Source organism: Pagrus major, chromosome 13 (genome assembly GCF_040436345.1).
Source record: "Pagrus major chromosome 13, Pma_NU_1.0".
Classification (NCBI taxonomy): domain Eukaryota; kingdom Metazoa; phylum Chordata; class Actinopteri; order Spariformes; family Sparidae; genus Pagrus; species Pagrus major.
Genome location: NC_133227.1, coordinates 2247198 through 2265057, shown reverse-complemented (window position 1 = coordinate 2265057; position 17860 = coordinate 2247198). Strand labels below are relative to the sequence as shown.

General features: G+C 38.3%; 2 protein-coding genes across 2 annotated transcripts; one reads left to right on the top strand and one right to left on the bottom strand.

The window, feature by feature from the left end:
- The first annotated feature begins 854 nt into the window (after positions 1-854).
- npm1a (nucleophosmin 1a) lies at positions 855-7256 on the top strand. Its single transcript, XM_073479769.1, has 11 exons — positions 855-984; positions 2401-2480; positions 3558-3677; positions 3906-3999; positions 4133-4248; positions 4558-4631; positions 5766-5823; positions 5910-5987; positions 6193-6303; positions 6422-6496; positions 6970-7256. The coding sequence occupies exons 1-11, from the start codon at positions 936-938 to the stop codon at positions 7018-7020; spliced, it is 906 nt and encodes a 301-aa protein (XP_073335870.1). The 5' UTR covers positions 855-935; the 3' UTR covers positions 7021-7256.
- A 3619-nt stretch (positions 7257-10875) lies between these two features.
- On the bottom strand, positions 10876-15039 carry LOC141006961 (claudin-7-B-like). The gene is made up of 4 exons (XM_073479278.1): positions 14578-15039; positions 12235-12399; positions 12058-12142; positions 10876-11865 (listed from the first exon to the last, which is right to left on the bottom strand). The coding sequence occupies exons 1-4, from the start codon at positions 14798-14800 to the stop codon at positions 11715-11717; spliced, it is 624 nt and encodes a 207-aa protein (XP_073335379.1). The 5' UTR covers positions 14801-15039; the 3' UTR covers positions 10876-11714.
- Between the last annotated feature and the right edge of the window lie 2821 nt (positions 15040-17860).

Below are 17860 nucleotides of genomic sequence, written 5' to 3'. Positions count from 1 at the left end.
ATTGAGGTCTGAGTTGGATGAGGCAATTACTGCTAAAGGTTCAGGGATACAGATCCAGCTAAATGTTATTTAATAATTATTTTCATATAGTCATCTTTAGAAATACAACTCCTTCTGCTCAGAAAATGTATCCCACTAACAAAACATATAAATATATAAAAACATATAACACAAACATTTTTTAAAACATATATGTTTCTCTGGGTAGAAATGACAAAGTAGTGTGACTGGAAGTCGCTGCTACTCCAGTAAATATCGTGGTTTAATTATTATTTTGAAAAGCTAAAGGTGAGCACATAGTTTGTAAAATTGTATTGTCTTCTACAACCTGAATGAATGAATGAATGAATAAATGGGGATTACAGAACACCTCAAATTCACATGAGACATGTCCAGAGTATATATGCATACACATACAGCACCATACATTTATAAAACATTGCTACAACAGAGAAGAAAGCCACTTTCAATACGTTGATGAAGGTTCTCAGTCATGAGGAACAAGGAACTGAAACAAGTCCAGTTGCCTACGACACAGCACTCAGAATCACTTTCAATACTTTTCACAATCAGAATTTTAGACCTTTCGACCAAGGCAAAATGCTTCATTGACAACAACATCTCCTAAACTGATACAAGAGAAATCAAGATGAACACCAGTTACTAAACGCCTTAATTTCCAGGCTTGTGAGACACAGTTATCAAAGAGAAAACAGGCAAACCACTCTGGCTGTGCTATGTGTGCGCTCCACACTGCGGTACGCTGGGTGGCGCTGTTTCCGGTCTGCGTGTCTTGTTGGCTTTCTGTCCAGCGTGAAGCAGAGAAGAAGAAGAAGGCGAGGAGGCGGAGTCTCACGTTGGTCTGCCATCCGTCAGGAGTTGCTTATTCTCCCTCCGCAGACAAGCAGCAGGTTGTCAGCGACTTCATCTCCAAAATGAACGGTTTAGACGAGGAAACGATGGCGCCACAGACCTTTCTTTACGGTGAGAAAACTTCTGCATGTTGCCTGGTGGTTTGAAGGTGTTTAATGTTTCGCCTCCTCATTGTTTGACTGCTGATATCAGGACGAGAAGACGAGTAAATGTAGCGTTAGCTGCCTAACTTAGCTGCATTTGGTCCTCTGTAATGGAAGGTACTGTTTGTAATGACATGTTATGAGATTATAAGAAATATATTATAAGAAGTCTATTAAATATGGTATTAGAAATGATGGTACTGAAGCAGGAGGCTGAATGAGTGAACAGCGCGGCTTCTCACCAGACTGAATTAGCCATACACGTGTTTGACTATCAACATGGCGGCGCCCATGTTTAGCGAACAATGTTGATATTTGAGCATTTTCTTCGCACTAGACGTCGAAAAAAATTGATAGTATCATTTACATTTCATTTAGACTAACTGCGAATTTGAGGCTAACGTTGGACCTGGACGTTAGCTTGTCAGGGGGTGAAAGCTAGCTCAACGTGGGTTCAGGCACATGCGGACCCAGCTGCTGACGTCCTCCTCTGGGTTACTAACCCAGAGCCCTTTACCTCGTTTGACCCTGTCCCAGCAAACACTTGCAAAAACTGTGATGTTGGGTTTTTTTGTTTTCTTTTTTTTGTTTTTTTCACGATCAGAGAATATAGTTGTGAGTGAATTAGCCGTCAGGTCATACTTTTACCAACATGTCTCCTAGAAGTTTCTATGGTTGTCACTTATTTCCCTCCTGAGATGGATTTATATTTAGACATGATTTTTAGATTTTCATTGCAGACAGGAAACGCAGGATAGTACTCTCTTCTGCTGAGAACTGAGTTTGGAAGGAATGTGAGACACTAGAGAGATGAGCAAAAATATTTCTCACATGTGGTATGTGAAAAGGATTTTGTCCTAGCAAGGAATCATTTAGAAATACCATATCACTTTCATGATCATGCTCCAGACAGGATAATCAATTTAGTGAATTTGCCACTGTATATGTTAATGTCTTCAGTAGTAGTGGGAGGCCGGTATATGCACAGCAGAATACATTTTACTTTAACAAAACCTATTTAAAATATATATTCTTGTGTAAATAAGTGCAGCAAAATGGTATTCATCTGTCAGGGTTATTAAAGTCAATAAACGTATTTGTTAGGAAGCACCACAGACACCCAATAGTTGTGTTGTTGAATTTTTTACCACTTAAGTGAAATTAATTTAGAGTTGTGTCTCCTCACTGAGGGGACTTCAGGCCATGTGGAAAAAGGCCATGTGGAGGTATTCACATCAGTAGTCTGTATGGCTCCCTCCTGTGTGCCTTTGAAATATTGCACTTTACAGCCAAATTATTTCCTGTCTGTCACAGATTAAAAATCTCAGGATGTATGTTCTTCAGTGTATACATGCTATATCATTATTTGAAATCTTTCCATCAGGTTGCATGCTGGAAGCTGGGAAGGAGGTGGTGTTCAACCCTGAGGACGATGACTTTGAGCATCAGCTAGATCTACGGATGGTGAGTACTCTGAGATCTGAGGTGTTCAAAGGGGGCCTGTAGTATTGCATATATAACACATGTTAACTACAGCTAACTAACCACCATTTTTGCTATTTGCTAACTTCTCCTGGATTTTTTTGTTTTGTTGTTTTGTTCATGGACTAGATTGTTTTTTGAATCTTGGACAAACATGAGGGTACAGCATGTACAACTGTTAAAACTTGACTCATATTGATTTTCTATATGCACATAGATTGACAGTTGATTAAGTAAACCTAATAAAATGCTTAAAGTGACTTAAAAAACAAAGGCATGGTGTCAAGTGTCTTAACATTTGGAGAATAAGGTCTCCTGCAGCTGGATGTAGCACAAGAAGCAGAATATGAATGAAGCAAACAGAATCTTAAGTAGTGCAACCAAATTTTAATTTGTAGTTTAAATTTAATTGCTCACTGCTTTTGCAATTTAGTTAGTTCGACATTAGCATCCCGTTTCATGAGGTGATTACATTTTTTGTACCACCCTCTCGTGCATAGTATTGAAGTTGCTCATTTTCTTTTACAAAATAATTACTGTCTACGCAAGAATAATTACACGCCTGAGCTTGAAACACAATTTGAGTCTTAATAAGTGCCTCTCTAACAAGGTCAGTGTTTAACTTTGTTCCGTACAGCAGTTTTAGGATACAAACATGCAAACACTCCCTTTACTCTGTTGATTCAGTCGGTATCCAAATCAAAATTCTGACTGACAACCAGTCGTGCTGTACTTAACTGAACCTTATTTGTTTGTTCATCTTTTCTGATGTCACAAAGAAATCAACCAAAAAAGTAGAAACAGGATGAAAATAATAGTGTGCTGAATGGTAATATTCTTGGGATAGTTCCTGTGTGTGGTTTCACCGTTTTACTGTTTGACAACTTTCGAGTTCCTGCTAAAATCACACAAACAATCACAGAATCCAGTGGCTGTTCACACCATAAACAAACGGGCAAGCACACCACAGCTAGTTTGAACAGAACCGAACAGATCAGGTTTGAAAGTGTCCCAAAGATTAATGTCGAATACAGTCTAACGTTGCCTTGTTCTCCCCAGGCCTGTGTGGATGCCAGCACGAAAGATGAACTTCACATGGTGGAGGTAGAAGGACAAGACACAGAGGGTCAGAAAATCAAGGCAGCACTGGTCTCACTGAAGCCCTCTACCCTGCCAAGTGTAAGTGAACTGCTTCTTGTCATCTCAGTGTGTCAAGGCTTCCTGTCCCTCAGCCACCCACGCATGTCAAAGGCCGTGTTGGTTAAATAAGGTCATCACCAACATCGGGTCAGAAAAGTTACACCTTTTATTCTTTTAAATGCTGCTCTGCTCAAACTTTAAGAGCACCCAGTAAGAGTAGTGTGCAACACTGTACAACATGGATGCTAATGTGAGTGTTGGTTGCAGGTGTGCCTTGGTGGTTTCACAATCACACCCCCAGCAGTTTTCCGTCTGAAGTCGGGTTCTGGTCCAATCCATATCAGTGGACAACACCTTGTCAGTGAGTATTTATATGACCCTAACCCATGTTAAGGTTGTTAAGTGTTTTTTTTGTTTGTTTTTTAATAGTAAGTTATATCAATTTGGTTTTGGTAGTGGTGTTTTAACCTAACATTTCTAAATTGTTCTTAAAGTGATGGAGGCGGATCAGTCCTTTGAGGAAGATGATGACGACGACGATGAAGAGGAGGAGGAAGATGTCAGAACATCAAAGAAAAGACCTGCTTCTTCCCCTGCCATCAAGTCTCAGGTTTGTTTTAGATCCTTCCAGATGTGCAACTAATGATTATTTTCATGATTAATCGCTTTGTCCTTAAAATGTCAAAATGTTGGGAGAAATGGTCATCACAATGTCACAACAATGCAAACAAGGTGACGGATTGCTTAAGAAATTACCAAAAAGATTAATTATCAAAATAGTTGGCAATACATTTTCATTCATATTGACTAACTCCTTAAATGACTAAATGATGCAGAGCTGCAAAGATTAATGCTTTAGTTTCAAATTCGTCCAGATTAAGTGGCCATAACCTTTCTTTTTTTTTTCTCGTCCTTACAGAAGAAAATGAAAATGGACATGGAGGAGGATGATGACGACGATGATGAGGACGATGACGAAGATGATGATGACGAGTGAGTGTCGAGCTGCACGCACATCATGCTAACCTTTTCAGTTTACATACTGTCAAACACAGTGGGGTTCAACAGTTCTGTTTTTATCGAACAAATGCAAATATGAATTATGTATGTAAATTACATACAGTAACATGTATTATGTAATCCACCAATAGTTTAATACTTAATGAAGGTACACTTCTCTTCATTTTTTTATGTCTTAATAGCAGTGTATACTCCGGCGTCCGTTTTACTTTTGAAAATCCAAATTTTTTTCATCCTTCTTAAAAAAACATTTCTGTGAATGTCTGTTCTGGTGTTGCATGTTTGGCTTGTCCTGACTCAAATGTTTCCAAACATATTTAATTAGTTTAAGTTGTAGTAACTATAAAGAATAATGTGTCAAGTAGAACTTTTTTGGACTTCAGACAGACAATAGCTTCACTGCATGTTAAGTTCACCGTCCTGCTGGGATATGAACTTAATTCTGCTCATCTTGATGCCAGCTGGCATGGCATGCATCTGTACAACAAACAGGGTTTTCTCTTTCATCAGCTTGATCTTGATAATCTGCCAGTGAAATTTTTAATGCGATTTGGTTCATGTTAAACGCTTCGTGTCAGTTGTTTGGAAACAGTTGTATTGCTATTTGGCAGTTTGATAGTTAGTCTGACTGGAAGATACAGGTGCTTTTTTTTCACCTGGCTTTGCCTCTGTGATGGTAATGCTGTTCTATTAGCTTGATTTACAGGTGTGGCTTTAGATGTACCTGGTTGTTCTTTACATAAACATGATTTGGTTCAATTGTGTCTGTTATACTGCTACCTTTTTTAGAAAAAGATTGGCCATATTTCAGCGCTGGGAAAACAACTTTGACCTCAGATGCAAGCCTTTTGTTAAAGTTAAAGCACTACGGATGTAATAATTTATAGAGGACAGTGTTTTTTTAGTCTATGCTTAGTCTTTAAATGCATTGTGAACCGTCGTCTTTAACCAAAAAACTGTTTTGGCATAATGATGGTGTTGAAATGAAACTTAACAACTAAATGTATTTTTGATATGTGATGAAAATATTATTTAGAATTTGGATTTCTGTTCACTTTCTGTTTGTGGATTGATTAAAATATTTTTTCACCATAACTATTCTTTTAGGGATGATGACGAGGATGATGAAGATGAGGAGAGCAAAGACGAAGAGTCACCTGTTAAGGCAAGCACCTGTTTCATAGTTTCTGCAGTTGGAGCTTAAATGACCGTGCAGTCCTTTTGTCACTAACACCTGATTCTTTGTTACAGGCCAAGCAGACACCATCCAAAAAAGCCCCTGCTCAGAATGGCAAGAGTTCGAAACCCAACACTCCAGCCAAGGCGCAGGTAACTATCAGTTTTCATTGACTGGCCTTTTGTTATACGCTGCATAGCGGGTTGGTAGTCTACTTAACCACTGTTGGAGGCAGTCACTATATGAATATTTTCAAAGATCATAAAATGTGTGCAAAGCTTTCTCTTATCCAGTTTTATTTCAGTTGATTAACAAAAATGTATTTTTACTAATATTTAAACTTGATGTACTTCATAGGCAAAGACTCCTAAAGGTAAGGGTGAGAAGTCCCCTAAAGCCCCACCAACTCCCAAAGCTGAATTATCACTTCCTGAGATTAAAGCCAAGATACTTGAGTCAGTGAAGAAGGTTGGTGTCCTTTTTTTAAAAATCTTTTTGGTTTTATCACAATCCTTTTCCTCCATTTGAAAATGTAATATGACATGAATTAAAATGCTCATTCTTTGTCATTGTTTTTATTTTACAGGGAGTAACATTACCTAAAATCCAGCCCAAGTTTGAGAACTTTGTGAAGCACGGTTATAGAGTCTCAGATACCAAGGTACAGTACAAGTTCACAGTGCTTGCCAGTATTTGTCTGATACCCATTGTTGACTATCAAAAGTTTAACAAAGACATGTTACCATGAAGAACGGATCTGGTATCAATCTTGGTTAGTTTGGCCACGTTTACTAAGTGCAGAGTGCATGGCAGGAAAATAAGCAATCTTTGGAAATTAAACTCCTGATGCTCTACATTTTTATTTGGAGAAGAAAAAAATGACAGTCCTGGTTTAAACTGGCCCCAATCTGTTGTTTCCCCTCTGTGTTCTGCCACTAGAGGGCCCCCAAGTTTTAAAATCACAAGCAGTGGAAGTGATGTAAAATAAATATTGCACAGGAGCCGGTCAGAAAATAATGTACACAGGAAAGAATTAAGAAAAGTTTTGATTCTTTCTAATTAGACACTTAAATGTTTCTGCCTTTGCCATAAAGTTGTGCCATGATATTAACAGACATTTTGTTTTTTCTTCAGGTTGTTCTGGAGCTGTGGAAGTGGAGGCAGACGGTGAAGGATGCTAAATAATTGTCTCCATAGTTTTATTGTCTCTTTTTATGACTTGTTTATACCCATAGCACCTCTCAAACCCTCTGAAACCAAAACTCTGTGCCTCACACTTCATTCACACTTAATTAATTCTAAGGCTTGTCCAGCCCCTCCTGTATGAAGAGACTAGAGAGATGGTGACGTAGACACACGTTACAAATTTGCATCTTTTGTAAATGTGTAAATAAAATTCTCACTAGATTCTTGGCCCATGAGTGTGGAGGATATCTTTGTTTTTTTTTTATATATATGTAGACAGTACAGGTTAATTTGGCCTCATGCAGGAACAGTGGCACTGCATCAGATTATGACACATCTAAAAGCACATACAAGACTGGCAACAGAGCTCAAGAAAGTCGCATCTATTTTCAACAGCCAATAAAACATCAGCTATTAGCCATCTTCAGAACATTTACCAGTTTTAGTAAGCCTGAATTTCTGGTGGACATCAGTAGTTAATGATCACAATATTGATTTAATATTAATTTGTTTGTTATCATGGACATTTTGCACTTTTTGAAATGTTTTGAATGTTTATGCTATTGTGAGATTCCTAAGGTAAAGAAACCATGGCTACAAACTGTCCACTGAGTTTCAGTTTGAAACGTCGTGTCAGAATTAGACGTATTCTGTAAATTCTTCAGATTTTACCGTCCGGAAATGATAAACCATTTGAAGCAAAGCGCTAAAGCAGCCTTCACATTTCAGCTCTGTAAGTGGCCTGAGTGGAGACTGTTTCACTTGTTTTGTATTGCCATGACTACTCATAGCAAACAGGCCAGTTGTTGAGTAACACTCTGAGTGACTGAATGCATGAAGGAATTTGCAAATGAGGGTGTTTTTTCTTTTCAATTATGAGTAGATTTTAACTCCAAATCAGACCTTGCAGATGTTAGAATGTTCTTGGACATTTCCACCTGTACTCAAGTTTAATGAATTCACTGTTCTCATTTGACCATTTAAAGTAATGTTACAAATGTTGATCCATAAGGCATGTTAAAGCAGAAGATCATTCCATGTTCTCAAAGTATAAGTTTGTATGACTTAAAATATGCTGTGGGTTTGGATGTGCTATACAAGATTAATTAAATAAAAAAATAATATTGTGGAAGTGTTGTAATTGTTCTCATTCTCTGAGATGATAGCTGATTTTACCCAGTTTTGAAGATGAATGCAGTTGATGGATAATTTTTCTAAGTTTAATTTTTGTGCTGCAATCTACATTCTATTAAAATTTCAAGCACTGACAATTGTCTTGCCATTCGTTTCTTTTAATGTGGACTTTGAATAGATTATGGTCTGCACAGCTGTCTCCTTAAATGAGTCTAAAGTGGATTGACTTTATTTTTAGGCAGAAAGTGCAGTTTTAGTAAAGAGTTGATTATTGAAAAGGTGCACATTATATCTTTATTCTTTATGTATGATTCTTTACCTTGTATGATTTATCCTTAAATCTTGAAGTCATTGGCAGTCACTGTGAGTGGACTCCAGAGGGAGTGTGTAAAGTGACTATTTCTCAACATGCCACAAAAAACAAAACTAGAGCAGAATAATTTAAAATAAAGTGGGTGGGTTCTTATTTTCTACTTATTAACGACAAGACAATTAAAAAACTAAAACAGGAGCATTTACTATAGTTGTGAATTTCTTGATAGTTCACAGTTCTATAAATACTTCATATAGAAATTATAAGATCCTGAAGCCAAAACGTGTTGTGCTTCCAGTATAATTATGCAACCATGGGCCAAAATTTCACTCACCCTTCCTTGATATTCTGTATTTTTTTTACTGCCAATTTTCTGATGATGTTGCACCCAGTAATGCTCTTTCTCCCAGTAAGATATCCTGTTGGCACATTGGGGATATTGACTTTATTTTACCTCCAGATATTTACACCATAACAAACCGCAACTACCGTGTCAACTGGGTCACATACACATACTGCATTGTTTGCACTTTGTGACCCTTGATCCAATAACATTTTTATAGTCGTGTACTCGTCTCACAGCAGAAGCAGCCGGTACTGTGTTTTATAGAGTTGGAGAATGTATATCGGCCCATTCTGTAACCAGGATCTCTTGCATTTTGTGTCGTGATTCAAAACCAGTTAAGATGAAGGTACTTTAAAAGTCCAGAGGAAAGCAGACATCTTCCCCTTTCCCCTCAGATTCAAGCTGCGCTAAATTTGCATTGATGTTTTGATTCTTTATTTTGTGTGGGCGGACAATCGTATCTAGATCCAACTAGATCCAGTTCAAGTTTTGGGGAGATGAGGCCCATTTCTTTCCATTGCAGCTATTTGATGTATTTTACATTGAAGAAAATCTTGCACCATGCAGCTCCTAACACAAACTAACTCAAGTCTCTCCAATCGTTCATGAATGAATGAATGTGCATGTTTGTTTATGTGACGACAGTTTGAGTAGTGGATTCACTTACAGGGTAATAAGGCCAATTCAACCCCATTCTGTTCATCTTTACCTTTAATGGTCCAATAAATGCCCACTTAGACAGAGTAGTGCATCATTTACTGTCAGGCTGATGGACAGTGATAAGTCTTCATTATTATTCAGTGATTCAGTAGCACAGGAATGCCTGGTGTAATGGCCTGGATTTACTGTGATAAATAGCCCGACCTTGATTAAATGATTAGATTAGAGAAGTGAACAGGTGTAATGTGGTCTGAACTAACGCAGGAGGGAAGAATGTTTTCCGAAAAAACAATTAAATTCCAGCAGAGAGGATTTCACAAGAAGAACGTTTAACATGAGCCACTTTAAATGACAAATCCTGTGACACCCCCCTGTTAATGACAAATGAAACTCATCAGCTCATCACTACAGTGTAGATATAAAGTCTTACAATAGAAGAAAAGAGTTCTCTGGTGGCATTGTGTGAGTTTATAGGACAGAGGCAGACTGGGGTCAGACAGTTTGGCCACTTAGGAGTGAAATCATTATCATTATTACTTTTTGGATCTGACCCGAGGGGAAGAAAGAATAATGATTGGAGAACAGCAGGCAGAATGAGAGCAGAGGAGAAGGAGAACTAGAGCAAGACACTGCTGGCTCTGATGAATCACAAGAATCATAACTTGGAGACATATAATGACAAAGTGAGGAGAGATGAGACACTGTAAAAAGACAGGAGGAAGAAGGTGGATTTTGCCTTTTGTTTTAAAGCTCTCCCACATCATCTGACAGCTTAAAATAAACCCACAAAGACCCGTGTATGTTGGCTTACACAGTAATACTTTTACTGATAGTTGAACATATAATACATGATTTCTAATGCACAGTGACTTCAGCCATCCTTACAATACATATATCTACCACAACTAAAAGCAGTTGCCTATACACACCACAAGGTGGCAATAAAAACCAAAGCAACTTTCATTTTGTTAGCCATTATGATGCTGTGGAGCCATCAACTCAAAGGAAGATGGCCTCCAGCCAGAGTCAAGTGAGGCCCTGATCATTTCAGATTCCTGCTTCTGTAAGAAAATCATCTGCAACCAGTCTTTCATGTTTAATCACCAACAATTAAAAATTCCAATATGCTGTCTGTTTAAGGGAAACGTGTTCAGAATTACATAACATCTGCACATGCCAGCTGAGTTTCACAGCATGCAGGACCAATCTCATGTACTTTATTGTTGTATTGTCCATGTGTATGTATTGGTGCATACAGCCAGTTTATCATGTTTAATTTCTTTAACTGTTTATTTTATTTTCTTCCTCTTTTACAGAGAACTAAATAGTCTGGGTTTTGTTCTTTGTAAATGCATATCCTAAAATGATTTTGTATAAAAGGCATTTCCACAAGCCAGAAACATTCAATTTTACGCTTTTATTTTATATACAATACAAACATTGCAAAGTTACAACTTCAAAAAGTTTTTAAAAAAGAATATTTGGTGAGTGCAGCGACAGCTGTTGAGACAAAAAACAGGAGCAATAAGCAAAGCCCATTCACACAAACTGTTATTACAGAACAAGTCAAACAAATACAAAGCTATCAACAGCTGTTGCTGTATGTATGTCAGCAAGAACATTGGCAATCGGAGCTTAAGGAATCAGTTTGCGGTGATTTAGTTACAATTTCATTCCAGCACTTGATTAAAACAGAGGAGTCTCCAAAGGTTTTGTCACGTTATTATAAATAAGGCACAAATACATGATAATAATGAACACAGATCTCTTCTCAGGTGCCAGATGTTTAACCTATATGGATTCAGCTTCACAGTAACAAGTGATGCAAGACTTGTCCACTGTGATTGTGATATCTGATTTCTATTCAGTACATTCAAACTGTTTCCCAAACACACTGTACAAGTTAGCATGAAGCATTTGACAAATAGTGCTTTACAGGTGTCAACTAAGTGGATAGTATACTACACAGTATACAAAACAGTAAGCACTGACTTTAGTTCAACAAGCTCTTTAAGAAGTAAACAGCTGTTATTTAAAACTTTAATAATTCATTTAGTAAAATAATATTACAGTAACATCATAGTGGGGCCCTGAAGAAACTAAAATATACAATAAAAAAAATAATAAAAACAGGTACGAATCGTCTCCTGGGATACATGTTTTCAATGCCTCAGTCTCTGAGTAGGACTAGCATGAATGTCAAAGTGTTCCTTCAGCCTCTAACACCGACTCCTGTCCTGTTCAAACGTATTCCTTGCTGCTGGGGGGTCTGGAGATGGGGTACTTCGGCGAGGGTTTCCCCCTTGGGCAGGATGCTGCCAGCATGCCACCTCCAATTACAGCCAGGAAAGCTCCAGCCCATGCGATGAAGATGGCGGAACCAAACTCATACCTTCAGGACGAGAAGTTACAGTAGGTCAGAGCAGAGAACATAAAACAAACATGCACGATACATTCATCAGCACTGACAGAACGGCTGGACTCATGCAAATGTCTGGAGGGCAGGACGAGCTTAAATCCAGTATCTTAAATAAACAAGCACGTCTAACGTGTTAGAGATATTGTATTCTGCTCGTGTACTTACTTGGTATTGACGGGGGTGAATGGGTCATAGAAGGCCCGGATGATGTCGTGAGCGTACCAAGAGCAGGCGATAATGGAGCACAAAGCTGCGGGAAAGCAAAGCAGAACGTCACCGAGACTGTCTCGGGGAAAAGAAACAGACAATCGTAAACAAAAACAAGTTTAAGTGGTGTCTTACATCCAATCAGGATGATAATGCCTCCGGTCATTGCAATGCGAGACTTGCGTGTCTTGTCATCTCCTCCACAGTTGGTGCACTTCATTCCCATGCAGGCTACGCCCAGGCCTGCCACCGTTACAATAATGCTGACAATCATGAGGGCGCGGGTTGCCTGGAGGGCACCTGGGTAAGAGGACAAGAAACGGTTAATCCATCAGTTATTGTGACAAGTATTTAAATACACTTAATAAAAATAATAAAGGTAAAGGGTGTGGCAAAACTTGAAAGGCTGCACCGGTTTGGCAGGAAAAAAATGTTATTTATATTTGAATGATTTATGTGATAACACTTCTATAAAAAACCTAAACTTATATTGGCTTTAAGCATTTAGAAGTCACAAATTTGACACAAATAAAGCACTAAACAAGCACTGTTCATGCACAACACAGTGGCCTCTGTCTCCTGTGTCTCATTGCCGCTCCCTATAACAACGCACCACAGAAACTGGCTCCAACCGGAAGCCCAATGGAAAACTAAAGGGGGGTTGGGGAGTAGGTGTGTGGGCTTGTGTGCTTGCATGCAAGTCAGAAACAGGTCTAACCAGGTTTCAAGTTTCATTATAAAAAAAAAGAAGGCACTCCCACTTTCAGGTGCTCACAGCCCACTTTTCAGCAGGTGGACATTTCGTAGCTTCAAACTGCTACCTAAAAAAGACACAACCATCTTTGAAATGTTAAGAATGCCCAATGTGGCATCAACTTAAGAGTTGGACTCAATTGTTCCTAAACTTTAAGTGTGTGTAAGCAGGTTTTTGAGCAGGTATTTCTGAATAATGAGCCACTATTTGTCTACTTGCTCCATATCTAACCACAGCTTTAATCACACAATGTTTATCAAAGTTGGTTTGTGTTCATGTTTGAAGAGGCGATAAGGCACAATGTGCTGCAGATATTTAATCAGATGTTTTGATAAGCAACTAGGGAGAAAAAAATAAAAAGAAGAAAATAAGCCATTTTGGAGGAAATGGCCGGTTTGTGAATTTTTAACTCAAAGTTAACAAGTAACTTGCAGCTGTGAACTCTTTTGAGTGAATAAGGCGAGTCAGGATAAACCCACAGGGAGGGGACTTCATACGAAACATATCCCTGTGTGACATTCTGGCAGTTTGTGCCTGAGGGCAGACTATCAATCAGTTGATTTCCAGACATGCACAGTGAATGAATCCAACCGTCATGCCACCATTGACCCATTTAGCCACTGCTTGATGAGAAGAGATAAGAGCCATAAAGACAGATATAGTACAAGGACTTTCCTGACAAGGAAGCATAACAACTGTTCCAACTTCTTCATTTAGCTTTAGGTGTTCTTTTTCGACCAATGAGTAACCTCCTCATTTTATTACATTTCTCTGAACGGCAAATGGCCCTTTATTGCCACATACAAACTATACCCAGGAAGTGGGGCCTATTGTAATTGTTGTGTGTTCTGCTCAAACATTTTGAAAAATTAAACTCGTTTAATCTTTTCTTTTCTTCAGGACATTAGGTGTGAAAGAGTCAACAATTATGGGCCAGAAACTTAGCAAAGTAGTTAATTTGAGGCCTTATACAGGCCAACTGTTTGTGGGGCTGTTGGTATCCAGTTCTGTTGACTAAACAGTGGGTCATACAGGTGTTGTTTAACCTGTAACTACATATGCTGTGTAATGGATGTCCGACACCTTGGGCCTTTCCACACATGCAGGAAGAGGGGGGGTAGCCATGCTGAGGACAAGGGCTAATCATTGTCCAAGAAGCCTAAAAAGTGATGCACACACTCCCTCCTGGGTTTTTTTTTTTTTCTTTAGTTAATTAAATTAATTCTGGCAGTTAAACATCAAACTACTCTGCTGTACAATGCAGGTGAGGCCTCATAGCCTGCCTTAAACCAAATACCTGCATTGGGGAGAGGTTAATGAGTGACATAAACCGGTTAGGCCGGGGGGGATTCTGGGAACAGCCAAGAAGTGAGAAAATGGCCGAAAGAGAGAGAAGTCACTTCTTGTTCTCCCAACAGGTGCATGTCTTTTTTTGTTACATCATTTCCTGCAACGCGTTTTTTAGGTCAGTAAAATTAACTGAAACCAGTTTTATTACCAAGAAATAAACGTTTAAGAAATGAACAAATAGGCCCATGTGTGATATGTTTAAGGGCCTTCTTATTCGGCAGGGGGTAAAAAAAGTGAGACATTAAAGGCATCACAGCTTTTCAAGGTCTCTCAACCCAAAAGGCCTCATTAAATATGACTAAAAAATGTCCCAAATTTTGACACTTTGTTCCCAATGACAAGAACTTCGACGACACACGCTGTGAGTTACTTACTGTTGAGCTGCAGGATTGAGTCGTAGACTTTGCACTGGATTTGTCCTGTGCTCTGGAAGGCGCAGGACATCCACAGCCCCTCGTACATGGCTATAGCTGTGATGATGTTGTCCCCGACATACGCAGACATCTTCCACTGGGGCAAAATTGTGCCAATTATCAATCCAATTAAACCCAGGAGGGCCAGGGCGAATCCCAAAATCTGCAGACCCTTGTTGGCCATTTCTTCTTCTTCTTTTGTTCTTGAACCGACAAAGACGACGTCCAAATCCCACTCCTCTCCACCTGAAGGCTTTTTAGCTGAAGTTTGCTTTGTTGCTGGTAAAGTCAGCTCCTCTTGCTGTTATATATTTGTGTTTTCCGGTGCTTTCTGAGAATGAGCTTGCACACAGCGGTGATGGGACACTAAATGAGGTGTCTCGGTGATTCTTCACGCACCTGTTCCTCAGCCGCACCTTGAGTGGGGAGGGAGCGGCGGGAGCGAGCTTTTCTAGGCGGTTTCTGTTACAGGTGGGCGGGGACGCGCACGCAGTATCGACTCATCAGGCGTCGCGGCAAACACCTGAAGTTTCATGATGTCAGGACTTCCGGGAGCAGGAACAGACCCCCATTAAGTCATATATTTCAGCGTGAGAGCTGCAGATAGACAGACATGTGACTTTTTGATAAATCTGAGAATATTCTGTGAAGTTAATTTGGTGTATAATGATTTGATTTGTGTTGTTTATAATAGATTAGGATACAGAAAAAGCATCTGGGGTTAATATTGTAAATGTCCCATTCATAATAAACCAATAAGTATCTTTAAATGTCATATTATTTGATTAAAAAACAAAGTAAGAGTGGACCTTGGGAGTCAGCATTCGTCATATTCCTGGATGTGTAACCACAGGAGAGGCTTGGTAAGCAGATAAAACACAGGAGGATTCAAAACCACAAGACATTCAGCAACAGCTGGCATATTTACAGCAATGTTCATCAATATGCACTATCCCTGACAAATAAAATGAATAAATAAAATAAATAAATCATAATCTCTCTCTCCACCACAATCTTATTCACTATCCATGATTTTTAAAACATTGGTAATCATCTTTTTTTCTTTTTAATATGTTATGCATTTGTGTATACTACTTTATTTACTTTACATTATTAGATTTTTTGTCTCTTCCTGCACATTTCTTTCTGAAGTTATTGTTTTTTTTTTAACTTTCCAGTCATTATGTAGGCCTACTGTATGTATGTTCTGTTTACTGATCAATTATGTATTTTTTTTTATGTATATATAAATAAATAATAGGGCTGCAACTAATGATTATTTTCATTTCTGATTAATCTGTCGATTATTTTCACAATCAATCGATTAATCTTTTAGTCGATGAAATGTGACAAAAAATTGCTCATCAGAATTTCCAAGAGCCCAAACTTACATCTTCAAATTGTTTCTTGTGCCCAACCAACAGTCCAAAACCCAAAGAAAGGCAGCAAATCCTCACATTTAAGAAGCTGGAACCAGGAAAAGTTTTACATTTTATTAATCGATAATCAAAATAGTTGGCGACTAATTTTCTTTTAGTAGACTAGTTGATTAATCAATCATAGCAGCTCTATTAAGTGATACTGTCATCATATTTTACATTTATAATAATTATAATGAGAAATGGCTACAAGACAGCACAGTACAGTACATTTTAGGCTGATAGATCAGAATTTTAACTCAAGCCTGATGTTCAAGTTGCCTTCTTGCATTCGTAATTATCCTTAATGTTTGTTGTACACTTTTTTCATGAATAGGTAAAGTAAAAAGGAGATGCTTCCATAACTTTGTATTAAAGCCAAGACATGAAGCCACTACACCGGCCTACAGTCTGTGAAGGGCTTAACAATATGAGTGTCAAAATGGGAAGTTGAAGTTGTAAGTGGAAGTTGAGTGAAAAATGAAGTTCCATATAACTGAAATAGTATTAATATGAAACAAATAAGACTGTGTAATGTGATCACAAGACATTTCACCATCTATTTTCGGGACAATATGAATTTCATAAACATATCTGTGAGTAAGTTGTTGTACTCATTTGAACTGCAGAGTTCAGGGAGATTTAACCTCACATGAACTTTAACTGAAAAGGTTTTAACTGAACAATCATCAGCTAGGAGACGTGAGCCAGGGTACCAGAAGGGACTTTTTGGGAAATAAGGAAGCCATTTTGATTATTAACTTCTTGTCAGACACATGATTTACATGATTGCCTTTTGTCAAGTATAACTTCCTGTAACAGAAAAAAAGTGGTTACTCTGTATTTTGTCTTCATCTTGATTTACACGTTTCATGCAAATATCCCATATCATGTTTACATTTGTATATGTCTGTCTATTCAAAGCCCAAAGATGATTCTAAAATTAAACACTAGTATGAAATCACATTCTTATATATCATATATAATTTTATTGGCATTGTATTTTTTATATTCAACATGTACTTGTGTGGGGGGGGGCTGCCATGTGCCTGCCTGAGTTACAGGAGACATTAAATGGCTCTTTGTACGCTGCGGCTCGGAAAGCAGAGTATGAGTCATCGATGCCTGATACTGTATTGAATCTAGTGTGAGACTCAAAATGTAAACACACATTGTCCTTGATCATGGCTCATTCCAATACATCTCACTGGTCCATAGATTGTGTTTGTCAGCTCCGGCTCATGATAATTATCTGTAACCCTCACTTCCCCTTTAGATGCTCTTCTGGGCTGGTGTGTTAGACAATGGAAAAAAACAGAACTTCTTTTTTGTCTTTCCTGTAAATAATTATTGTTCAATTATTATTCTATCTGTCAATTTTTTAACAAATCTTTTCCCTTAAGTTCATATCCTATCTTTATGTATACTATGTCAGCGTAAATAGTAATACAACTATTTAAAAGAAAAACACTTCCCTTGATCCTTTACTATAGTAAACACCTCGAAAGGTGGAGCTCTGAGTAGTAATCCAGGAGGCACAGACATTGAGTTGTGTTTTCAGAGCACTGCACCCTGAGGGAGTACAGTTTTCAGATGACAGTTTGCTCTGAGTTGTCCACACTCTGATTCTTGCTCAAGAATGGTATTTTTAAGTTTATCTTTGTTACAAACCGTATATGCGTGTCTAATGGTGAAAACTACCTGACTGAATGGTGTCTGTAAGAATCAGTTTCACTTTTGCCTTCATTCTGTCTTGTACAGTCATGTTATGCACTGATAGCAGCGGCTCCAGAGTTACAGTTTGACCTGATTCAGTGGCCTCACCA

Coding starts and splice junctions, on each gene's coding strand:
- npm1a (XM_073479769.1), top strand. CDS start 936: ATGAACGGTTTAGACGAGGAAACGATGGCGCCACAGACCTTTCTTTAC. Junction 5,988..6,192: donor ACACTCCAGCCAAGGCGCAG/GTAACTATCAGT, acceptor TGTACTTCATAG/GCAAAGACTCCTAAAGGTAA. Junction 6,497..6,969: donor ATAGAGTCTCAGATACCAAG/GTACAGTACAAG, acceptor TTTTTTCTTCAG/GTTGTTCTGGAGCTGTGGAA.
- LOC141006961 (XM_073479278.1), bottom strand. CDS start 14,800: ATGGCCAACAAGGGTCTGCAGATTTTGGGATTCGCCCTGGCCCTCCTG. Junction 12,400..14,577: donor CTCAATCCTGCAGCTCAACA/GTAAGTAACTCA, acceptor CCTCTTACCCAG/GTGCCCTCCAGGCAACCCGC. Junction 11,866..12,057: donor TTCACCCCCGTCAATACCAA/GTAAGTACACGA, acceptor CTCGTCCTGAAG/GTATGAGTTTGGTTCCGCCA.